Source organism: Sus scrofa, chromosome 14 (assembly GCF_000003025.6).
Source record: "Sus scrofa isolate TJ Tabasco breed Duroc chromosome 14, Sscrofa11.1, whole genome shotgun sequence".
NCBI classification, from domain to species: domain Eukaryota; kingdom Metazoa; phylum Chordata; class Mammalia; order Artiodactyla; family Suidae; genus Sus; species Sus scrofa.
This window is the reverse complement of record NC_010456.5, coordinates 22,804,254-22,827,304: the sequence shown is the minus strand read 5'-3', so window position 1 is coordinate 22,827,304 and position 23,051 is coordinate 22,804,254. Positions and strand designations below refer to the sequence as shown.

General features: G+C 49.6%; 1 protein-coding gene across 1 annotated transcript in view; it reads right to left on the bottom strand.

The window, feature by feature from the left end:
- The window catches only part of POLE (DNA polymerase epsilon, catalytic subunit), a 54,673-nt gene that overhangs the window by 25,514 nt on the left and 6,108 nt on the right, over positions 1–23,051 (bottom strand). The window contains exons 9-26 of the mRNA XM_021073944.1: positions 22,656–22,763; positions 22,218–22,328; positions 21,864–21,949; positions 21,580–21,699; positions 19,493–19,625; positions 19,290–19,403; positions 18,968–19,180; positions 18,601–18,708; positions 13,212–13,340; positions 13,034–13,136; positions 12,805–12,951; positions 12,009–12,154; positions 6,471–6,619; positions 5,363–5,455; positions 4,976–5,120; positions 2,611–2,768; positions 1,765–1,960; positions 281–495 (exon numbers count right to left, since the gene is read on the bottom strand). Coding sequence (XP_020929603.1) covers positions 281–495; positions 1,765–1,960; positions 2,611–2,768; positions 4,976–5,120; positions 5,363–5,455; positions 6,471–6,619; positions 12,009–12,154; positions 12,805–12,951; positions 13,034–13,136; positions 13,212–13,340; positions 18,601–18,708; positions 18,968–19,180; positions 19,290–19,403; positions 19,493–19,625; positions 21,580–21,699; positions 21,864–21,949; positions 22,218–22,328; positions 22,656–22,763 — 2,474 coding nt within the window. The remainder of the gene's footprint in view (positions 1–280; positions 496–1,764; positions 1,961–2,610; positions 2,769–4,975; positions 5,121–5,362; positions 5,456–6,470; positions 6,620–12,008; positions 12,155–12,804; positions 12,952–13,033; positions 13,137–13,211; positions 13,341–18,600; positions 18,709–18,967; positions 19,181–19,289; positions 19,404–19,492; positions 19,626–21,579; positions 21,700–21,863; positions 21,950–22,217; positions 22,329–22,655; positions 22,764–23,051) is intronic.

The following is a 23,051-nucleotide window of genomic DNA, read 5'->3' as shown; positions in this document are numbered from 1 at the left end:
TGATCTGGAGCCCTGGTCTACACCTGAACTGGACTCGTGATGGGCCCCTAATAGCAGACCCTCCAAGACATCCCCACTCCTAGGGGGCCCAGTGGGGCTCCAGCAAGCCTTCGTGTTATCTGATCTGCAGGGGTCCACAGCCCAGTTCCTGCCTCTTTCAGGTCCTGACCATCCCTGCACTGTTTAAGGAGCTGTACCTCTAAGGAGGTACAGAGGTTCCATAGCAGCATGAGTTTCCCAGCCCCTTATGGAATTCCTCTTTAATCCCGGAAAGCCTCACCTCTCTGTGACTGGAGACCCCTCGGGCTTCCGGGAGATAATGTAGCGGCAGCTCAGCCCTGCATCCTTCACCATCTGATCCCCCAGGAACTCCGCCAGGCGTTTGGCCGTGCTGATGGACGTAGACTTTTGCTCCCCGTAATCTTCCAGCTTCCGAGACATGGAACGGTTCTCAGAGATCAGCTCGAACAGCTCAGAATCAGGCATGTTAGCTGCCTAGAGAAAGAGGCAATGGGCAAAACGTCATGCAGGAGGAAAGGAATACCACACTCAGCTCTCCCAAGGCTTTCCTCCATTAAAGTCCTGCATTCCTCCAACCTGAGGAGCTGAGGGCAGTAGTGTAACAGGGCTGTCTTGCGCCAGGGTGCAGCAACACAAAAACCACAACAAAGCCTTAACTTTTATGTTTTTTGAGTGGGGGGGGTTACACCCACAACATGTGGAAGTTCAAAGTCCAGAGACTGAACTCACACCACAACAGTGACTGAAGTCACTGCAGTGGCAATGCTGGATCCTTAACCTGCTGCACAAGGGAAATCCAATTTTTTTTTTTTTTTGCTTTTTAAGGCCACACCCACGGCATAAGGAGGTTTCCAGGCTAGGGGTCAAATTGGAGCTGTAGCTGCCGGTCTATGCCACAGCCACAGCAACGTAGGATCTGAGCCATGTCTTCGACCTACACCACAGCTTATGGCAATGCCAGATCCTTAACCCACTGAGCAAGGCCAGGGATCGAATCTGTGTCCTCATGGATACTAGTCAGATTTGTTAACCACAGAGCCATGACGGCCACCCCCCTTTTTTCCCCAATTTTTATGTTATTAAACCATGCAGGAGTTCCCATCGAGTTTCAGCAGAAACAAATTTGAAGTATCCATGAGGACACAAGTTCGATCCCTGGCCTCGCTCAGTTGGTTACAGAGCTATGATGTAGGTCGCAGATGTGGCTCAGATCCTGTGTTGCTATGGTGTAGGCTGGCAGCTGCAGGTCCTATTAGACCCCTACCCTAGAAACCCCCATATGCTGCAGGTGTGGCCTTAAAAAAAAGAAAAAAGACAAAACAAAACAAAAAACCCCAAACAACTGTGCAGAAAATAAGAAACATTTATTGAGCTATTAGCACTAAGACTGCAATAAAAGAGGAAAGGCAGATTAATTGGTGATTTTTCTACTAAAAGGAAGAAAAAGATGAGAGAGGAGGAACCAAGAGGGAAAAAAGAAGACAAGTGGCCAGCTAGCCAACAGCTGAACCAGCTGAGGGGCCAGCAGCATTCTTCAGCGATGAGGAGCCCAAGGGGGCTGTCTGAGGAGGATAAACAGCTTCAATCTGTTCATTATCCTCCTATCAGTCTCCCTCACAGAATTCCATCAGTGGATACAGAAGCTGAAGGAAATTCTGAGAGGCCCTGGCACTAATAAAGTCGTGGGATTTCATCAGAATTAGCCTTGAGTTCATCTGTCGCCTTGGACCCTGGGTCCCTTACCTTGCTGTACAGCACGTCCAGCCAGTAATCAGCCACCTTGGCCACAGAGCCATATACCTCTTCCAGTGTGTTGCCTTTGAGAAAGGCCTCGAACACCGAGGACTGGAAGATTTTAATCAGCTGCAGCTCCCCTCGGCGTTTGACCTCGAATCCCTTGAGCTCGGCCAGGGACCCATCCTCGTTGAATACGGCATACCTAGAGACACAGGCAGGCGTGGCAGAGAACAGAAGCCTGCATGCCAGCTGCTTCTCATCAGTCCTCTGCCTTCCTCCTTCTCTCTCCTACCCTCCCTGCTAGCATCCATCAAGCAGCAAACATCTCTCTACCCTGGAGGTTTATGCTACTCCAAAATAAAAGTGACTGCAGGGCCTGCAATCTGCAGAACCAGATTGTTCTCTGTGGAGACAGAGCTAGTGGTATCAGTGTTGATAAAAGCATTGGAAATCGAATCAAAAAAGCCCAAACCAGAGTTCCTATTGTGACTCAGCAAGTTAAGTACCTAACTAGTATCCATGAGGATCCAGGTTCAATCCCTAGCCTTGCTCAGTGGGTTAGGGATCCAGTGTTGCCATGAGCTGTGGCACAGGTTGCAGATGCAGCTCAGATCTGGCGTTGCTGTGGCTGTGGCAGAGGCTGGCAGCTGCATCTCGGATTCAACCCCTAGCCTGAGACCTTCTATATGCTGTGGGTACAGCCCTAAAAAGACAAAAAAAAAAAAAAAAAAAAAAAGGCCCAACCGCAGACCTGTCCTGTTCCCATCCTATGCCCTGGTCCATTTTCTAGAGGAGCTATTAAACCTAACCCACCCTTTCCTTTTTCGAGCATAAGGGCTATGGGATTCCTACCTCTTCTTCAGTTTCTTGCCTTCTTCCTTGGAGGCTGGCAGGATCATGGCAAGGTAGGGTCCGTCAACCTCAAAAAAGATGCTGTTCTCTGAGCGGGTGACGTAGGTGAGAGAGGAAGGCTCAGCCAGCTCCTGGTACTGATGGTTGGTGAAGCCTTCCTGCAAGAGTGCAGAGAGGGCAGCCTCACTGGTAACCATCCCAACCTGGACAAGACCAGCTACCCCCCTCAAGGGTGAAGGGTCAGCAAGCTGGGCAAGAAAACGGGATCAGTGTTCTGACACACCCCAATATAGACCAGCCAAAGTGCCTCCTGCTAGGTCCAAAAGGTTACACAACATGTTCCTGTTCATTGGACATTCTGGAAAAGGTAAAAATCATCATACGAAGAACATGCTGGGGAGATGGGTTCGGGCATGAGAAGAGAGGCTGACAACCAAGGGCAGCACCAGGGAAACTCACGCCTATATGTGAGGGTCAGAACCCACAGAACTACACCCTGTAAAGTAAGTAAATTAAAACGCATTCCAGGAGTTCCCGTCGTGGCTCAGTGGTTAACGAATCCGACTAGGAACCATGAGGTTGTGGGTTCAATCCCCGGTGTTGCCGTGAGCTGTGGTGTAGGTGGCAGACTCAGCTCGGATCCCACGTTGCTATAGCTCTGGTGTAGGCCGGCGGTTACTGCTCCAATTTGACCCCTAGCCTGGGAACCTCCATATGACACAGGAGCGGTCCAAGAAGTGGCAAAAAGACAAAACAAATAATTAAAAAATAAAAATAAATAAATAAAACACATTCCAGGAGTTCCTGTTGAGGCTCAGCAGTAACAAACCCAACTAGTAACCATGAGGACATGGGTTCAATCCCTGGCCTCACTCAGTGGGTTAAGGATCCGGTGTTGTCATGAGCTGTGGTGTAGGCCACAGATGCAGCTCAGATCCCGAGAGAGTTGCTGTGGCTGTGGTATAGGCTGGCAGCTATAGCTCTGATTCGACCCCTAGCCCGGTAACTTCCACATGCTGCTGGTGTGAGCCTAAAAAAAAAAAGAAAAGGAAAAAAAAAAAAAAAAAAACCCACAAAGTATCTCCTCCAGGAATTCTTACTGTGACACAGGGATCAGCGCAATCTCTGGAGTGCTAGGAAGCAGGTTCGATCCCCGGCCCAGCACAGTGGATTAAGGATGTGGCATTGCCATAGCTGCAGGGAAGGTTGTAATTGCTGCTTGGATCTGATCCCTGGCCTGGGAACTTTCTACGCCTTGGGGTGGCCAAAAAAGAAAAAAAAAAAAAAGTATTTCCTCCACAGCATTTACTGATTCCTCCGGTGGCTCAGATAATACTCTCACACTCACTGATTCACACCCACGACATGGCAGCGGGGAAGCCAGCAGGAGTAGAAGTGCAGGTTCTGACACCGTGCCCTGACAGAATACCAACTCAGGACACATCACCTCTGGGGCTTTTCTCCCCAAACCCCAAATAATCTCAGTCTAATAACAAAGAGCAACAGACAAACCCAAATCTAGGAGCAGTAAACAAAACACTCGACAGGTACTCATCACCAGTGTCCTGGTTTTAACAGAGCCGAATGACCAAGGGGCTGCCAGGCTGGAGGGGACTAAAGAGACAGGAAGACCAAAAGTAGCCTGAGGTCCTGGAGAAACTGAGGTCCTGTATAAACAATTATACTGGTTTACAGAAGATCATAACGTTAAGGGAAGCAGGCTGAGGATATATGGGCATTCTCTGTTTTCTACTTGTGAGATTATTCTCTAAGTCTGGGTTTAACGTTGAGGGAGAATATAGACTCAAGTAACTTTTTTTTCTTTTTAGGGCCGCACCTGCAGCACATAGAAGTCGAATCGGAGCTGCAGCTTCCGGCTACACCACAGCCATGCAACGCTGGATCCTTAACCCACTAAGCCGAGGCCAGGAATCGAACCCACATCCTCACAGACAGTATGTCGGATTCTTAACCTGCTGAGTCACAGCAGAAATTCCAGAGTCAGATAACTCTGGAGCACAGCATTTTCTGGACAGATGCTCAGCCTACAGAAAACCAATCTACAGAGGTGGCTCAGATGCCATGTTGCTGTGGCTATAGCAAAAGCCAGCAGCTGCAGCTCCGATTCAGCCCCTACCCTGGGAACTTTCATATGCCGCAGGTGTTACCCTAAAAAAAAATTAATTCATTAAAAAACAAAGAAAGAAAGAAAACCAATCTGAATAGTGGAGGCAGGGTGGTCTGAAACCAGGAAGGTAAGCACATCAGTATGAGAGCCAGTGCTGTCCCCTTTCCCAAATGCCTCAGTGGTGGCACTAGGAACCCAAGCCCAAACAGTAGCCCCTCTCTGGAGACCCAGGCTCACCTTGACCATGATGTTTAACATAGCCCCGGGGTAGGAGATGGTCACTTTGGGCTTTTTCACACTGGTCGTCTTGATGACAAAATTTTCAGGGAAGCTATTTGGCAGGACGCACCATATTCCATCTGTGTCCAGCTCTAAGGGTCTCCTTCAGAGAAACAGAGAAGTGAGGCTGGATGGATGGATGCTGGACTGTGGCCTCCTTAGCAAGAACCCCATGTGGAGTCCTGACAGTGGATGGGGCTCCTCCTGTGAACCCATGAAATGAAACACCTGCCAATTTCCACCTCCACCTTCACCTACTTGCTCTTCCCTACCCCCCGACATCCGGCCTTCCCTATCAGGCGTGCCCGCCCCCCAACTAGCAGCTGAGCTGGGTGCACCACTCACCCGATCTGCTCAATCAGTTCCCTCGCCTGGGTGATAATGTTGGCCCCCGTGAAGCAGACGATGCCGGCCATCTCCATGGAGTACCAGCGGGCCCTGGGAAGGACAATGACAGCCGGGGCGGGGGAGGGGGGGTGCAGGTCAGTAGAGGAGGTGGGGTTTTGGGGGAGGGAGAGAACGATGCCAAGAAGGGGACAAGAATGGACATGTGAAGTGTTGAAGGAGAACTAGTGGAATTCAGCTCTGCCGAGGCCACTCCTCTGTTTCTATGTCAAGGTGCAAGGCTGAGCTCAGGAAAGTTTTGGAAAGATGCAGCATGCTGCCACTGCAATAGCTCACGACCTCGGCCTCATCAGCAGGATGGCTAATGCCAGCCCAGAGGGTGGCACGTCCTCCACAAGCCTCCTCCCCACAGGCCTTCTCTGTTCTCCCAACCCCCACAGGCATGCTCTGGCTTCTCAGGGAAAACACAAGCCTGCAGATGCCCAGGCTCGCTGTTCACACCAGGTCTCAGACCTGAGGCCAGCCCCTCCCCACCCCAGGGAATCCTGCTCAGGTTCCAGTTCTCAGCCCCTCCCTCTCTGCCATCAAAAAGCAACAAGTAAAGCCACCCTCCCTCAACCCCACCTTTCTCCTTCTCCAGAGGTGCCCATGTTGACCCTCCCAGTCCCCCGCCCTGGCCAGACCTCACCTTCTGTGACCTGTTCTCCCTCAGCCCCCACCCACCTAGCCGTTGGTCCAACAGACACACTCAGGCCCCACCTCGCCTCATCTCCCTTTGGCACCCGACCTCAGGAACAGTCTCCAGCTTAGCTTTAGGACCCACCACTCCCAGCTTTCTCAACTTTTTGGAAGGCTTTACACACCTCATTAGCACATGCCAGAAACTACCAGACTGCTGTCTCCAGCCCAGGATGTTCAAAACATGCCCAGCATGCCCCCCATTAGACCCCCGGGACCCTCCAGGTCAGCGTGACCTCGACCCCCACCCCAACCTGCTCTCTCCCTGAACTGAGACCCCGACTCTCCTTCTCACCTGCACCCTTGGGCTCCGCCCAACCTAAGTTCATGCATTCACTAGCCCCATGGGCCCCACCCAGTAGGAGCCTACCCCTTGCGCATGACGTAGCCATAGAAGGAGTTGAGGATGCACTTGTGCGCCAGCTGCAGGGAGTCGTACAGGACCTCCATGTTCCTGCAGCGCTTCACCTCCGCCGCGTCCCCTGCCTCCACAGCTGCAGAGAGCTTCTTCTTCCACACCTGAGAGCCACATAAAGACCAATCAGCCCCTAGTGTCTTCAGGCTCAGGTTCTATGTACAGTTAATGGCCCCGAGGGTTTAACATTTTGAAAATTTCAAACTTAAAGAAAACTTGAAAAGGAAGGACAGTGAAGGCCATATATAAGAGGGGCCACCATTGATATTTTTATATTTCCTTTAGTCCATCCCCTTTCTCCATCAGCACAAACATTTGAAAGTTGTAGAAATCACAACCCAGCCCCCCCTAAATACTTTGGCATACAATTTCCAGGAACAAATGATAGGGACAGAGTAGGATAATTAATTTAGAAATCCCACTAGGGGATCAAAGAAAACAGAGAGGGAACTTTTACTTATTTATTTATTTTTTTAGGGCCACACCTGTGGCTTATGGAAATTCCCAGGCTAGGGGTCAAATTTGAGCTACAGCTGCCCGCCTACACCACAGCCACAGCAACATGGGATCTGATCCTCGTCTGTGACCTACACCCCAGCTCACAGCGACACCAGATTTTTAATCTGCTGAGCAAGTTCAGGGATCAAACCTGCATCCTCATGAATACTAGTTGGGTTTGTTACCACTGAGCCACAATGGGCACTCCCCAGAGAGGGAATTTTAAGCAAGTTTGGGAGACTGTCGTAAGCTAATGACTACTCAAGAAAAGAATCCAGTAACCAGGTGACACTTCCACTACCTTGAAGGAAGACCAGGCACATTCAAGCACCAGGCACACTCTAGCCACAAACCCTGATGGTTAGAACACAAAACGAAAGACATGGGGCCTGAATCTTGTTACAGGAAGTCAGGGAGTTAATAGCCCTGAAAGAGCAGCATTTCTGCACGTAGCCAAGACAGGAATATGGGTGTAGGGGAAAGGGGATATTATACCAGTACACCTGAAATGAATTATTGTTATTTTAGTATATATCACCTCCCCTTTGCTAATACACATATCATTTAAATGGCATCACGAGAACCCTCCTACACTGTTGGTGGGAATGTAAATTGGTATAACCACTATGGGAGACAGTATGGAGGTACCTCAGAAAACTAAATATAGAGCTACCATTTGACCCAGCAATCCCACTCCTAGGCATATATCCAGACAAAACTTTCCTTGAAAAAGACACATGCACCCGTATGTTCATGGCAGCACTATTCACAATAGCCAAGACATGAAAACAACCTAAATGTCCATCAACAGATGAATGGATTAAGAAGATGTGGTATGTATATACAACGGAATACTACTCAGCCATCAAAAAGAACAAAATAATGTCATTTGCAGCAACATGGATGGAACTAGAGACTCTCATACTAAGTGAAGTAAGTCAGAAAGAGAAAGACAAATACCATATGATATCACTTATATCTGCAATCTAATATACGGCACAAATGAGCCTTTCCACAGAAAAGAAACTCATGGACCTGGAGAACAGACTTGTGGTTACCAAGGGGGAAGAGGAGGGAGTGGGATGGATTGGGAATCTTGGGTTAATAGATGCAAACTATTGCCTTTGGACTGGATAAACAATGAGATCCTGCTGTAAAGCACTGGGAAAAATATCTAATCATTTACAATGGAGCATGATAATGTGAGAAAAAGAATTTATATATGCATGTGTGATTGGGTCACCTTGCTGTACAGTAGCAAACTGACAGAACATTGTAAACCAGCTATGATGAAAAAGATAAAAATCATTAAAAAAAAAAAAGTTCCCAGGCTAGGGGGTCCAAATGGAGCTGCAGCTGCCAGCCTATGCCATAGCTCACAGCAGCACTGAATCCGTAATCCACTGATTGAGGCCAGGGATGGAACCCATGTCCTCATGGATCCTAATTGGGTTCGTTCCCATCATTACCGATGAGCCATGATGGGAACTCTGGCATTTTTTAATTAAAATTTTTTTTTTATTTTTAGGGCTGCACCCAGTGCATATGGAGGCTCCCAGGCTAGGGGTCCAATCAGAGCTGTAACTGCTGGCCACAGTTGCAGTTACAGTCATATCTGCAACCTATACCACAGTTCACAGCAACACCGGATCCTTAACCCACTGAGTGAGGCCAGGGACCGAACCTGTGTCCTCACAGATGCTAGTCAGATTCGTATCTGAGCCACAATGGGAACTTCCTCTGACATTTTTTTAAAGTTTGGTATGTAAAGGACAGAAAAAGAAGAAGATATTTACTGAGTGTCTACTATGTACTAGGTGCTGTGTTAGACTGTAAAGAAAAGATGGATACAGTCACTATACCCTCAGCACTTGTCTGATGAGGAAGACAAATGAACAAGTAACTCAATAGTTTAATTAAAATAAAGTGAGGAGTTCCCGTCGTGGCGCAGTGGTTAATGAATCCGACTAGGAACCATGAGGTTGCGGGTTCGGTCCCTGCCCTTGCTCAGTGGGTTAACGATCCGGCGTTGCTGTGAGCTGTGGTGTAGGTTGCAGACGCGGCTCGGATCCCACGTTGCTGTGGCCCTGGCGTAGGCCGGTGGCTACAGCTCCGATTCAACCCCTAGCCTGGGAATCTCCATATGCCGCGGGAGCAGCCCAAGAAATAGCAACAACAACAACAAAAAGACAAAAGACAAAAAAATAAATAAATAAATAAAATAAAATAAAGTGAGATGGTACGGCAGCTACTCAAAAGGTTAAATACAATTACCATAAGATTCAGCAATTCCAATCCTGGGTATATACCCAAAAGAACTGAAAGCATGACCTCAAAGGGATACTTACACACCCATGTTCACAGTAGATTTATTCTCAATACCTAAAATGTGGAAGCAACCCGACTATCCATCAATGGACAAATGGATTAAGAAAATGTGTTATAACCATACAATGGACTACTATTCAGCCTTAAAAAGGAAATGCTGGAGTTTCCATTGTAGCTCAGCAGAAACGAACCGGACTAGTATCCATGAGGATGCAGGTTTGATTCCTGGCCTCTCAACAGGTTAAGGATCCAGCATTGCCGTGAGCAGAGGTGTAGGCTGTAGCTACAGCTCTGACTGGACCCCTAGCCCAGGAACTTCCATATGCAGTAGGTGCAGCTGTAAAAAGAAAAAAAAAAAGGAAATGCTGGAGCTGTGGTTAACAAATCCAACTAGGAACAATGAGGTTGCAGATTTGATCCCTGGCCTCGCTCAGTAGGTTAAGAATCCGGCATTGCCATGACCTGTGTTGTAGGTCACAGACATGGCTCAGATCCGGCATTGCTGTGGCTGTGGCGTAGACCAACGGCTATAGCTCTGATTTGACCCCTATCCTGGGGTCCTTCATATGCTGCGGGTGTGGCCCTAAAAAGACAAAAAAAAAAAATGGAAATGCTAAAAAAAAAAAAAAAAAAAAAAAAGAAGAAGGAGTTCCCGTCGTGGCGCAGTGGTTAACGAATCCGACCAGGAACCATGAGGTTGCGGGTTCGATCCCTGCCCTTGCTCAGTGGGTTAACGATCCGGCGTTGCCGTGAGCTGTGGTGTGGGTTGCAGACGCGGCTCGGATCCCGCGTTGCTGTGGCTCTGGCGTAGGCCGGTGGCTACAGCTCCGATTCGACCCCTAGCCTGGGAACCTCCATATGCCGCGGGAGCGGCCCAAGAAATAGCAACAACAACAACAAGACAAAAGACAAAAAAAAAAAAAAAAAGGAAATGCTGACAGAGGCTACAACATGAATGACCTTTGAGGACATTAGGCTGAGAGAAATACCTGGTCACAAAAGGGCAGATACTGTATGATTCCACTTATTTGAGTTTTCTGGAGTAGTCAGACTCACAGTCCACAGAAAGTAAAATAGGGATTACTGCAAAATGAGTACAGTTTCAGTTTTGCAAGATAAAGCGTTCTGGAGATGGATGGTGGTAACAGTGGCACAACAATATGCATGTGCTTAATGCCTTTGACTTCTACACTTCTGTTAAATTTTACATTATATACATTTAACCAAAATGAAAAATGACAAAAAAGTTAATAATGATTAAGCATGATGATTACAGGCTATCAGAGCAGGGTGGGATGTGAATGAAGACTCACAGAATCTGGCAGTGAAGGAAGGTCTCTTAGAAAAAACTCCATTTGCCTAAATAAAAAGCAACTGCCTGCTAATATACATAGAGGAATTGCTATGTATTTTCCCGAATCCTACTGGATGAAATCTATAGGTAAAAACATTCCCCTCAGTCCTCCCAGTCAGAGGTTGGCAAAGTAAAGGGCCACACGATGTGTCCTGTAGATGTGCAGCCTCAGCTTCTGACTCAGTTGCTCCCTTGCTACTGTGGGCAAACTAAGCTCAGTTCCAATAAAACTTTATTTATAAAGATGGCCAGCCCAGGAATTCCTATAGTGGCTCAGTGGGTTAAGAACCCAACTAGTCTCCATGAGGGGAGGGTTTTGATCCCTGGCCTCACTCAGTGGGTTAAAGATCTGGTGCCGGAGTTCCCATCGTGGCGCAGTGGTTAACGAATCCGACTAGGAACCATGAGGTTGCGGGTTCGGTCCCTGCCCTTGCTCAGTGGGTTAACGATCCGGCGTTGCCATGAGCTGTGGTGTAGATTGCAGACGCGGCTCGGATCCCACGTTGCTGTGGCTCTGGCGTAGGCCAGTGGCTACAGCTCCGATTCGACCCCTAGCCTGGGAACCTCCATATGCTGCGGGAGCGGCCCAAAGAAATAGCAAAAAGACAAAAAAAAAAGAAAAAAGATCTGGTGCCACAACAAGCTGCTGTGTAGGTCACAGATACAGCTCAGATCTGGCATCACTGTAGCTGTGGTGTAGGCTGGCAGCTATAGCTCCAATTTGACCCCTAGCCTGGGAACTTCCACATGCCGTGGGTGTGGCCCTAAAAAAGACCAAAACAAAACAAAACAAAACAAAAACAAAAACCTGCATAGGAATTCCCACTGTGGCACAACAGGATCAGTGGCATCTCTACAGCACCAGGATACAGATTCGATCTCCAGCCTGGCACAGTGGGTTAAAGGATCCAGCATTGCCACAGCTATGATGTAGGCTGCAACTGTGGCTCGGATCTGATCCTCGGCTGGGGGACTCCGTATGCCATGGGGCAGCCAAAAAAGGAAAACAAAAACAAACAACTGCAAAGGAGTTCCCTGGTGGTGCAGCAGGTTAAGTGTCTGGTGTTGTTACTGCAGTGGCTCAGGTCGCTGCTGTGGCACAGGTTTGATACCTGCGGGAACTTCTACAAGTTGCGGACACAGCCAAAAACAAAAAACAAAACAAAACACAAAAAAAGCAACTGCACACTTATTGTCTGAACATGTGCCAGCTCAGTTCAGGGGTTGGGGGCAAAACATCCAGACAACACCAAGCAAAGATTTTTCACCTTAGAAACTAGAATTTATTCCAACTTTACAAATGTCAGACTCACCTTGTGGAGACCTTTGAACTCGTAGCGCCTGTCCCGGAAGGCACGCACTGTGTCCACGTAGAAAGAGTTCTCCCGCTGGCAGATGGTAGTGAGACGCTCTTCCACCTTGGTCACGTGGATCTTCTTGTATGCCTTCCGGCAATAATCTGAGGCCCAGGTGAGAGTGGGGGACAGTTTAGCTCCACACAGGAGGCAGGCCTCCGGGGCACAGCCAAAAGAACTTGGCAATAAAGAACAAAAACAAAAAAACAAAAACAAAAGCAAATGAAAAAACGGAGTTCCCGTCGTGGCTCAGCGGTTAGCAAACCCAAACAGCATCCATGAGGATGTGGGTTCGCTCCCTGGCCTTGCTCAGTGGCTGTAGGATCTGGCATTGCCTCAAAGCTGTGGCTCTGGAGTAGGCCTGCAGCTACATCTCCAATTCGACCCCTAGCCTGGGAACCTCCATGTGCCACAGGTGTGGCCCTAAAAAGGCAAAAAACCAAACCAAACCAAAACAAAAGAGCTTGGCTATGGATACCAACAAATGAGACTTTTTAGGTTAACACAGAGGAGCAGCAACCTCAAAGACATGCTGCTAATGAATCAAATCCAAGAGACCAAATGCACAAAGAACACAGGAAGAAGGGCTGGGTACCTGAACACTCGTGGGAAGATGGTGACGAAAGGAAGCCTATAGGAAGAACCAGCCAACAGTGGTCTCATCTAGCTCAACAGCTGGTCCACCTGATCTCCCAGTGTGACACTCCCAAACAACCCAAGGGGGACCCAAGAGTCAGAGGGCACGTGGTCTCACCTGCCAGCCTCCTCTTCTCATATTTAGCCTGCTCCTCACGGGACAGCTCATGAAAGGCCCGGGCTGGGCCCTCTGGGGTCAAGGGAGGGAACTTCTCTGACTCCAACTGGTGCTGGATCCTATGATACTCGCTGCGACTGGCCGGCACTAGGAGGGGTGATGGGAACAGTCCATGATGGAGAACCACGCCCACTTCCTGCTGGGCGGCCCTCCCAGGGCACACACTCACTGAACTCGCCCCTCCACTGCCAGGCCATCTTCCGCTGGCAGTTTGCTCCAGGCTTGTTGAAGTCGCAGGCAGCGCAGGTGGCCTCGTCCACCATGGCAGAGGGCTGTGAGGGGACACAGAGGGAGCAGTTAGGGTCTGGGCAGAAAGAGCTTAGTTCTAATGTGAGAATCTGGCTCACCTGCAGGCGGTTTGTCAAGATGATGTTGGGGTACATGGCACCCACGTCCAGGTGGTAGATCAGAGGACACTCAATTCGGTTAGGAACATCTTTCAAGGAGGTGAGCTTGGTCTTAATCTGATCACACACCTACCAAGAAAGAGGAAAGAAGTGGAGCCTGGTGACCAACATGAAAACTAGAGATTGAACAGTTTGACAGAGAAAGCACCTAGGGTCTCAGACATACCACAACCACCAACACCAGGCCTGTAGGTGCAGGGACTTGCAAGTAAGGGCAGAGGACAGCATCAGAGGAAGCAGCAGCCTCCACCCCAAAAGAACTCTGGGGGTTGGTAAAAAAGTGCATGACAGTCTGTGGCCTCACACGGCATGGCCCATCTGAACAAGAGTGTGGGACCCAGTTAGATGATCAACAGCCACACTTCCTGGGGGCCACCAGTGCCCCCTGATGCAGGTGTGTGACATGCCGTCCCTGTCCCGGCAACCCCTCATCTGACAGAGAAGAAGGATCAAGAGGTTGGCATGGGCTCAAGAACAAGCCCTCTTAGGAGTTCCCATTGTAGCTCAGTGGTAATGAATCCGACTTGTATCCATGAGGATGCATGTTTGATCCCTGGCCTTGTTCAGTGGGTTAAAGGATACAATACAGTGTTGCCATGAGCTGTGGTATAGGTTGCAGATGCAGCTCAGATCTGCTGCTGCTGTGGCTGTGGCACAGGCTGGTGGCTACAGCTCCAATTCAACTCCTAGCCTGGGAAATGCCATATGCCACGGGTGCGGGCCTAAACAGACAAAAAGAAAGTGCCACTAGGTCATCCCCAGAGAATAAGCAGAATCACAACCAGAGCATGAACAATCAGCTGATTCAGTTGGGGACCTAGCAGAGGCTGAGTCCTGTGGCAGGGTCACTGCAACCATTCCCAGGTTTGGTGACTCACATGAAAAGACACAGAGCTCAATCAGCAGAGGGAAAGACGTTTGGGACAAAATCAGGAGAAGCCCAGGCTCAAGATGGGATGAGCTTAATTCTTCCAGCATCAAGACGGGACCATTCGGGGGAAGCTCATGGAGCCCCAGCGCCCAGGGTGTTTATTGGGGGCCAATCACATTGGCCCTCAGCCTGCACAGACCAAAACTCCAGACATGTAGGAGGAAACAGCATAAATCATGTTGTTTGCACAGGAAACCTAAGGAGACGTAAGGCATTCCTCTCAGAAGGTGAAAAACCTCCTGAAAAGTTCCCAGCCACCAGGGTAGGGCAGCCACGGAGCAGGCTTTCCTGAGGTCAGCAGCCTCAGGCCTGTGCTGTGAGCTCTTTCCTTCTGAGGCCTCCTCAGGGAAGGGCAGCCCGCACACAGCAGGGAGATAAAACGCAGGCCCCAAATAAAAGGCAGGCCTCTCAAAGGCACCTCCACAGAAAGATAAACTAGAATAAGCGTGCTCACTGAAGCCATGTCTCTTCTAGGCTCTGGGCGAGGGATATGTCTTCCTGGAGCTTCTGTCACCATGGGCCCTAATTCAGGTCTGTGATTTGGTAGATGTGGCTTGGATCTGGCATTGTTGTGGCCGTGACATAGGCCCGTGGCTAAAGCTCCAATTCAGCCCCTAGCCCGGGAACCCCCATACGCTGTGGGTGTGCCCTAAAAAGACAAAACTTTTTTTAGTTAAAAAAAAAAAAAAACACACACACACATAAGAAGAGAGAAAGTCTACTTTTTTTTTTCTTTTGGGGGCCCTACCTGGGGAATATGGAAATTCCTGGGCTAGGGATCAAATTGGAGCTACAGCTGCCGGGCCATGCCACAGCCACACAGGATCCAACCTATTCTGCAGCTTGTGGCAATGCCAGATCCTTAACCCACTGAGCAAGGCCAGGGATCCAACCCACATCCTCAAAGACACTACGCCAGGTTCCTAACCTGCTGAGCCACAATGGGAATTCTAAAAATCCACTTTATTTATTTATTTATTTATTTTTTGTTTTTCTGTCTTTTCTAGGTTCACAGGCTAGGGGTCTAATTGGAGCTGTAGCCGCCAGCCTACGCCAGAGCCACAGCAACGTGGGGTCAGAGCTGCATCTGCGACCTACACCACAGCTCATGGCAATGCCGGATTCTTAACCTACTGAGCGAGGCCAGGGATCGAACTCACAACTTCATGGTTCCCAGTCAGATTCATTAACCACTGAGTCATGACGGGAACTCCTAAAAGTCCACTTTAAAGCAAGCAAGCCCATTTGAAAAATAACCAATAGAGAGCTTCTAGAAATAAAAATATTGTTCTAAAAAACAAAAAGTCACTGAAACTATAAAAGGCTAAACAGGTTTCTGATAGTCATATATTTATATTCACTCCCCCAAATCTAATACCTAGTTAAAACAGAACATTACATACGTGGTTCATCTTGTCCAGTATGTTCACAAGAAATGTCACACTAAAATTTTGAGAACTACTACATTTAGGAATTAACCTAGCATTTATTGGATAATTTAACTTACTACACTGGCATTCTTAGACAAGCCGGCTCAAAAAAAAACTTTAGATTTGGGATCAGCAAACCTCTGTGATGGACCAGATGATAAATACTTCAGGTTCATGGCCACAGTCTGTCACACAGTCTTTTTTTAAAATAACATTTAAAAAACATGGAGTTCCCGTCATGGCGCAGTGGTTAACGAATCCGACTAGGAACCATGAGGTTGCGGGTTTGATCCCTGCCCTTGCTCAGTGGGTTAACAATCCGGCGTTGCCGTGAGCTGTGGTGTAGGTTGCAGACACGGCTCGGATCCTGCGTTGCTGTGGCTCTGGCGTAGGCCGGTGGCTATAGCTCCGATTGGACCCCTAGCCTGGGAACCTCCATATGCCACGGGAGCAGCCCAAGAAATAGCAAAAAGACAAAAAAAAAAAAAAAAAAGAGGAGTTCCCATTGTGGTGCAGTGAGTTAAGAACACAACTGAGTTAAGAGGCACAGGTTTGATCCCTGGCTAGGTACAGGGGATTAAAGGATCCAGCACAGCTGCAATGCAGGTCCCAGCTGTGGTTCAGATTCAATCCCTAGCTGAGGAATTTCCATATGCCACAGGGGAAGGAGGGAGGGAAGGGAGGGAGGAAGGAAGGGAACTATTCTTAGCTTGCTGGCTGTAACAGACCTCATGGGCTACGTAGTTTGCCAACCTCTGCTTTACTTTTTTCTTCTTTTTTTTTTTTTTGGCTTTTTAGGGCAGCACCTTCGGCATACAGAGGTTCCTAGGCTAGGGGTCCAAGAGCAGCCGCAGCTGCCGACATACATCACAGCTCACAGCAATGCCGGATCCTTAATCCACGGACGAGGCTGGGGATTGAACCTTCATCCTCATGGATGCTAGTCAGATTCATTTCCGCTGAGACACAATGGGAACTCCCTGCCAACCTCTGATTTACGCACTGAAGTATAAACCACATTTAAATTATGTAAAAATTAACCACAAGAAAAACATTAATAAGAAGGGTAGCCATCTCTTTTTATAAAGTAACATTAAATTTGGTAAAGTCATATTAGAAAATCACTTGAATGCAAAACTGCCCTTAGTATTTAAAAGTTTCTTAAAACCCTTCAAAGTAGTCCAACTAAAACTGTAAGGGAAAAAAATGACTAAGCGGTATATCTATCAAGTAGAAGAGGAAACACCAGAAATGTAATACTTACTGTTTCTAACTGAATTTTATGTAAATGAACCATTTGGAGAGCATGCTAAGGCATGTTTAAAAAGCTGCTCAAGGAGGGAAGATGAGAAGATCCAAATAAGAAGGAAGGCTGAGGTGACAGGGGACCACACCTGGACACGCAAGACAGCACTGTGATCCCTCAGCTGACACCTCCCAAGGCTGTCTTCGCACCACTGCCAGGAGGATCACTCAGGAATAAAAGGTGAACCTGCTCCCTTTTCCTAAAGACCCTGGGCCGCCCTGCAGAAAATACTGTCAGGGGCTTTGGAGGCAGCTACTGAGACATAGCACCTGTCATCTTGAAAGAGTTCACATCCAGACTCACTAAGGCTGCGCAGTCCCTCTTTCTGCCTCACTCCTCACTCATTTCACTGCCTCTCAGACTTGGTTCCCTCAAGGTGTTCTTTACCTCCTGTTTGTTACTCAGCCCAGACCCTTCTTCCCAAGCTGATCCTGGGGAGTTCCCAAAGTGTATGACAGATGTAGCTGACAACAGCTGCACAGGACTTTATAGTTAGCAGAGCACATGCACACATTCTTGTTTGAATTCTACCTGGTGAATCTGTTACATTTCTTTCTTTCTTTTTTTTTTTTTCTTTTTCTTTTTTTGGCCACACCTGCAGCATATGGAAGTTCCCAGGCTAGGGGTAGAATCGGAGGTTTAGCTGCTGGCCTACCCCAGAGCCACAGCCACATCAGATCCAAGCCACATCTGTGACCTACACCACAGCTGAAGGCAATGCCAGATCCTTAGCCCACTAGGTAAGGCCAGGGACTGAACCCGTGTCTTATGGATACTAGTCGGGTTCTTAACCTGATGAGCCACAACAAGAACTCCTATAAGACATTTCTTGAAGGCAATTCTAAAACTGGTGAAAACTGCAAACCACTAGAGCAACTGAAAATGCTGAAGTGTTAAGCAGGGCTTGACAGAACAGGACCATTAAGGAGGGAGATGCCTGAGACCTCCCATCATGTGACACATTTTGTAAATGGTGCTTCCTAATGACCATGTGATGGATTTTACAGTCACTATATTCTACCCTGTAATTTGTAGGAACTTCGATCATCATTTTAAAAGTCTCCTTGGAGTTTCTGTCATGGCTCAGTGGAAACGAATCCAACTAGCATCCATGAGGACTCAGGTTTGATCCCTGGCCTCGCTCAGTGGGTTAAGGATCTAGTGTTGCCATGAGCTGTGGTGTAGGTCGCAGATGCGGCTCAGATTTGGCATTGCTGTGGCTGTGGTGTAGGCCTGCAGCTGTGGCTCTGATTCGACTCCTAGCCTGGGAACCTCCATATGCCACAGGTGCAGCTCTAAAAAACAAAAAAAAAGTTTCCTTGACAATAAAAAATTAAAAACACTCCAATGCCTCCCCAACTGCCTACAAAACACAGTTCAAATGAACTGGCCTGAAACTGGCCTTCCTCTCTCCATCGGCCCCCAGCTATGTTCCAAAAGCTATCAAAATTCTCTGCGAAATTCTCCTGTCTCACTAAGTTGCCTCATTCACCGTGACCACCACACAGTCCCCTCCTACTAGACCACACGAGGCCCTGTGTCCTCTGTCTCAGTGACCAAGCACCCCACCCAGTAGGTGCACAATAAGCAGGCCACTGACAGAAGCCAGTCTGCAAGGCAGCCTGTGTAAACAGACTGTTCTCCAGATCCCCCAAGTATTACCTCTTGAAAGTTGGTGACCTGATCCATGGGTACCTTCTCCTCTTCCTCGATGGCATGATGCATGGTCTTCTCCACCCGCTGCAGCAGGAAGTCAAAGGCAGCAGGATTCTAACACAAACAAGCAGGAGAAGATACCCATAAGGCAGGAAAACGCCCTCCCACTAACTGAAGTGCCTCGGGTGGAAAGCTACAAAAAGAATGCTCCAGAAGGAGACAAGTGCTCGCCCTGCAGCACCCGAGAAGAGGGAAGGCAGACAAAGGACAGGGCTACAGGCCAAGCAGGGGCCAAGGGCTTTACTCCAGCCCTTATGGGCTGGGTCCCTCGTGGGAAGGGGCCCAAGCCTCAGGAGACCCAGGAGGGGCGCACCATCCTGAACCGGCAGGGGATGTCGCTGCGGAACACGCCCGACTCAAGAGCTTCCACGTGTCCCCCTACGTAGGTCTCGGCGTCCAGCACGTGGCCATCATCTGTTAGCTTGTTGAACTCCTGCTCCTGCTTGTTGGGGAAGATGATGTTGGCATGGAAGGCCTGCACCATCAGCAGGGCCTCACACAGCGTCCCGGAGCCCTTCCGCAGCACCTGCGGGGGGAAATGCCAGGACATGAGCCAAGCACAAAAGTCCAGGGGCCATGTCTGCATTGGGTCCCTGGGGCCACCCCTTCAGGGAGCAGGCAGGAGAGGCACTAACCTCGTCAGGCTCCATGGGGATAATGGTGCACAGGGCGAATATAAATGGGTGGACGTACTTCATGTACAGGTAGTAGGTGGCTACCGCGTCTGACACTGAGTAGGTGGCCAGAGTCTAAGGAGATCATCGGAGCAAGGTCAGCGAGGCACCCAGCAGGCCTCCCTCCCCAGCCTAAGGTGAACTCAGCCAGGCAGCGCACGTGCCTGGGGCTGTTCGGTGGCCATCCGGCACATGTCCTCGGGGTCCAGCTCCACAGGGTCATAGCCCAGCTTGGCTTTAGCAGCCGCCTTGAGGTTGTGGCTGCCCACAGGAAGGTAACTGTCCCTTTTCACCCACCTGGGAAAGAGCAAAACTCAGAGATGATTGAGAAGCGGCCCAGGAACCTGGGAGAGGTGGCCAAGCCGACACAGCGGAGGAAAATGCAGGGTCCTGACGGGTACTCCAAAGGGCTCCGGGACTTCCCATGGCCCAGGTCCCTTGTGAAAAGCCCTCAACCGGATCTGGTTAGCTTCACAGAAAGCCCACAAACACAGGCAGTTGCCAGAGCCAGTCCTCCAAACTCAAAGGACTGCCCTCTGCCCTCAGAGAAATACAGATGTGAGGGGAAAGAACCTGGCCTTCTCTCTAGCCTTCCAGATCCCTCCACAGCCTGTCCCCTATGGGTGCTGCCAGGGCCTGCCCTGCTATGCCTACCCCTTGGCATGAAAACAACTCACCACCCTGTGCCCCTTCAACTCCATGCCCGTCTCCACCTCCTCCCCAGGACTCAGCCCACAACTGACACCGCTGCCTCTCGCAGACCCACACTCCCTACTGGCCACATCTGATCTCAGCTTTTTTGGCTCCCCCTGCCCTGAAGGCCGTCCTCTCCCCAGAAATGTCCCCTGTGGCCTCCCAACATCACCGCCTCCATCGAGGGCCCCACCTCTCCTCTACTTCTCTGCCTGACAATCCATCAACTATTACCTTTTTTTTTGGGGGGGGGTTATCTTTTGAGGGCTGCATCCGCGGCATCCGCAGATTCCCAGGCTAGGGGTCAAATCAGAGCTGTAGCCACTGGCCTACACCAGAGCCACAGCAATGCCAGATCTGAGGTGCATCTGCGACCTACACCACAGCTCACAGCATGCTGGATGCTGGATCCTTAACCCACTGAGCATGGCCAGGAATCGAACCCACAACCTCCTAGTTAGATTCATTTCCACCAAGCTACGATGGGAACTCCTTTTTTTGGTTTTTGATTTTTACACCATGCTCCCCACATGAATGGGGCTCCCAGGCCTGCTTCTACCTTGAACCTGAGCTCTGCCTGTTGCCCCAGGAGCCCAGTGTTCCCCATGATTCTTCCACCTCTGCCCACAGATCTGTAGATCCCCAAGTCCTTGCCTCTCAGATATTTCCCATCCAGCCCTCTCTTCACTCCTGTTCGCATTATGACCCAGCCCACTCCCTTCAAGCCCCGTGCCCTACGCCAGGGCTAACAAGAAAATGGATCAAGCTTCAAATGCATCAGTGGCTCCCCATGACCACCACCTCCCCACAGGGCACAACCCCCTTCCTCTCCAGCATTCCTTCTGGGTCACTCATTTGCTTGTCCTCAGCTGGGACACTCCAGCCTGTCCAGACACCATGCTTGCCCTTCAAGAGAGACTGGCAGCCGCCACACAGCTTCATGTGGGGAAGGAACAAGGCCCCTCCGCCAGCTCCCACAGTACCAAACCTCATCTACCAGGCCTCTTTCCAGTCTGGCTTCCATACCCTGAAGACCAGTGTCCAGCATGTGTCTGCTGACTGACTGGATGACGAACAAACAATCAAAGACACATCCCTGGGAGTTCCCGTCACGGCGCAGTGGTTAACGAATCCGACTAGGAATCATGACGTTGCAGGTTCGATCCCTGCCCTTGCTCAGTGGGTTAACGATCCGGCGTTGCCGTGAGCTGTGGTGTAGGTTGCAGACGTGGCTCGGATCCCGCGTTGCTGTGGCTGTGGTGTAGGCTGGCAGCTGTAGGTCTGATTCGACCCCTAGCCTGGGAACCTCCATATGCCGTGGGAGTGGCCCAAGAAATGGCAAAAAGACAGGAAAAAAAAAAAAAAGACACATCCCTGGACCTGGTCAGAGCCAGTGGCCCAGCACCTGTCCTCTTAGGTGACAGGAGCTTCTCCTTGGAATCTACCTTCCTCCCTCAAGAGGGCGTGGATAGGACCAATGTGTTTTAGAAGGGACCTCACTCACAGAAAGTCCTCACGAGAGACTGCAAAGCACCTCCAGGTGAGCTGCGGGGCCTACCTCAAACAGTCCATGTGGATGCACTGGGATGACTTGTACTCCCCCTGGCTGTCCTTCTGGAACCCTATCTCCTGGTACATGCTCAGACCATGGACCGCAGCTCTGGCCTCCACAAATGGCCTAAGGATGAAGGATGGACAAGCACAGGGCAGTGAGTTTCTAATTCCCACAGAGACAGGGCAAACTGTCCTCAGGGGGTGCCACACGCGAGTTCCTCTCCAAGAGTGAGGAGCCCCCCCGACCAGGCCACCAAGCGCTGCACCTTCTGCTCCTTTCAGACTCACCAGTCAAAAAAGTCTCCATTATAGGTGACCATGATGGTGGGCTTGGTCTCTTGGACATGCTCAAACCATCTTTGGATTAGATGAACCTGAATTCAACAAACCCCAGCAGTCAGAGGATTGCTTTCCCTCTTTTGCAAACTATTTTCAAGCACCTCTCCAATGCTGAGAAGCAGCAACCTCCCATAAGGCCTTTAATTCCACCCCTCCATGCCTCTCTGTGGACAAGGACCAGCCCCTGGGAACAAGTCCAGCTGCTGTTACGATCTAACAAAAGCCAAGGCCTAAAAGAGTTATCAGGCCTCCTCTTCCCATCCAACCCCAAACATCAAGCAGGTTCCCAAGCAACACCTCTACCTCATCAGGTTCATTGAAGACACAGAAGGGCCCTTCATATTCTGGCTTGGGGGTGAACTCAAAATCTTCTATATCTTCTGAGACGATCTCCCTGTTGGTGATGAGGTAGCCCTGGGAAGTGCATCAGCAGTCAGCCCAAGTCAGAGCCACAAGGCTGTAGACACGCCTCTTTACATGCAGCCCAGAGACTCTATAAAAATTTCTGCAGAAAATGGAAGCACCCCCAGCTTTCCCAAGAGGAGACACACCACTTGCCCTCAGATTCCCACTGGAAGGCAGACTGTAGCTGATGTCAAAACAGCTTGCTTGTTCATTTTGTGGGCTCCATTCACTCATTATTCACCAAAAACCCTAACATGGAGTGGACACTGTTCTGGTTTGGGGCAAAGATATGGTCCCTGTTCACACGGAACTTACATCCTAGAAGGCACCACTCACCTGACCATCAATCATATAGGAAATCATCATAATCTGGTCAGTCTCAGCATCAGGAAACTTGAGGGGAAGTTTGGTTGTCTCAATGTCAAACGCTAAAACCACAGGGTCCTGGAGGGACAAAATGTAGCCACAAACCAAGCTGAGCTCTAGAGACCCTAGTGGTTCTCTCGATACCCACCACCTCCAACTCTACTGCCAGTTACTAAAAGCAAGAGTCGAGCCGCTGCAGGGAAAGGTTTGGGAAGAAGAGGGACAGGCATTGTGGGGTTGACCAACCTACGTCAAGAATACCATGATGAGGAGTTCCCATTCTGGCTTAGCAGTAAGAAACCCAATAGCATCCATGAGGATGCAGGTTCGACCCCTGGCCTTGCTCAATGGGTTAAGAATTCAGAG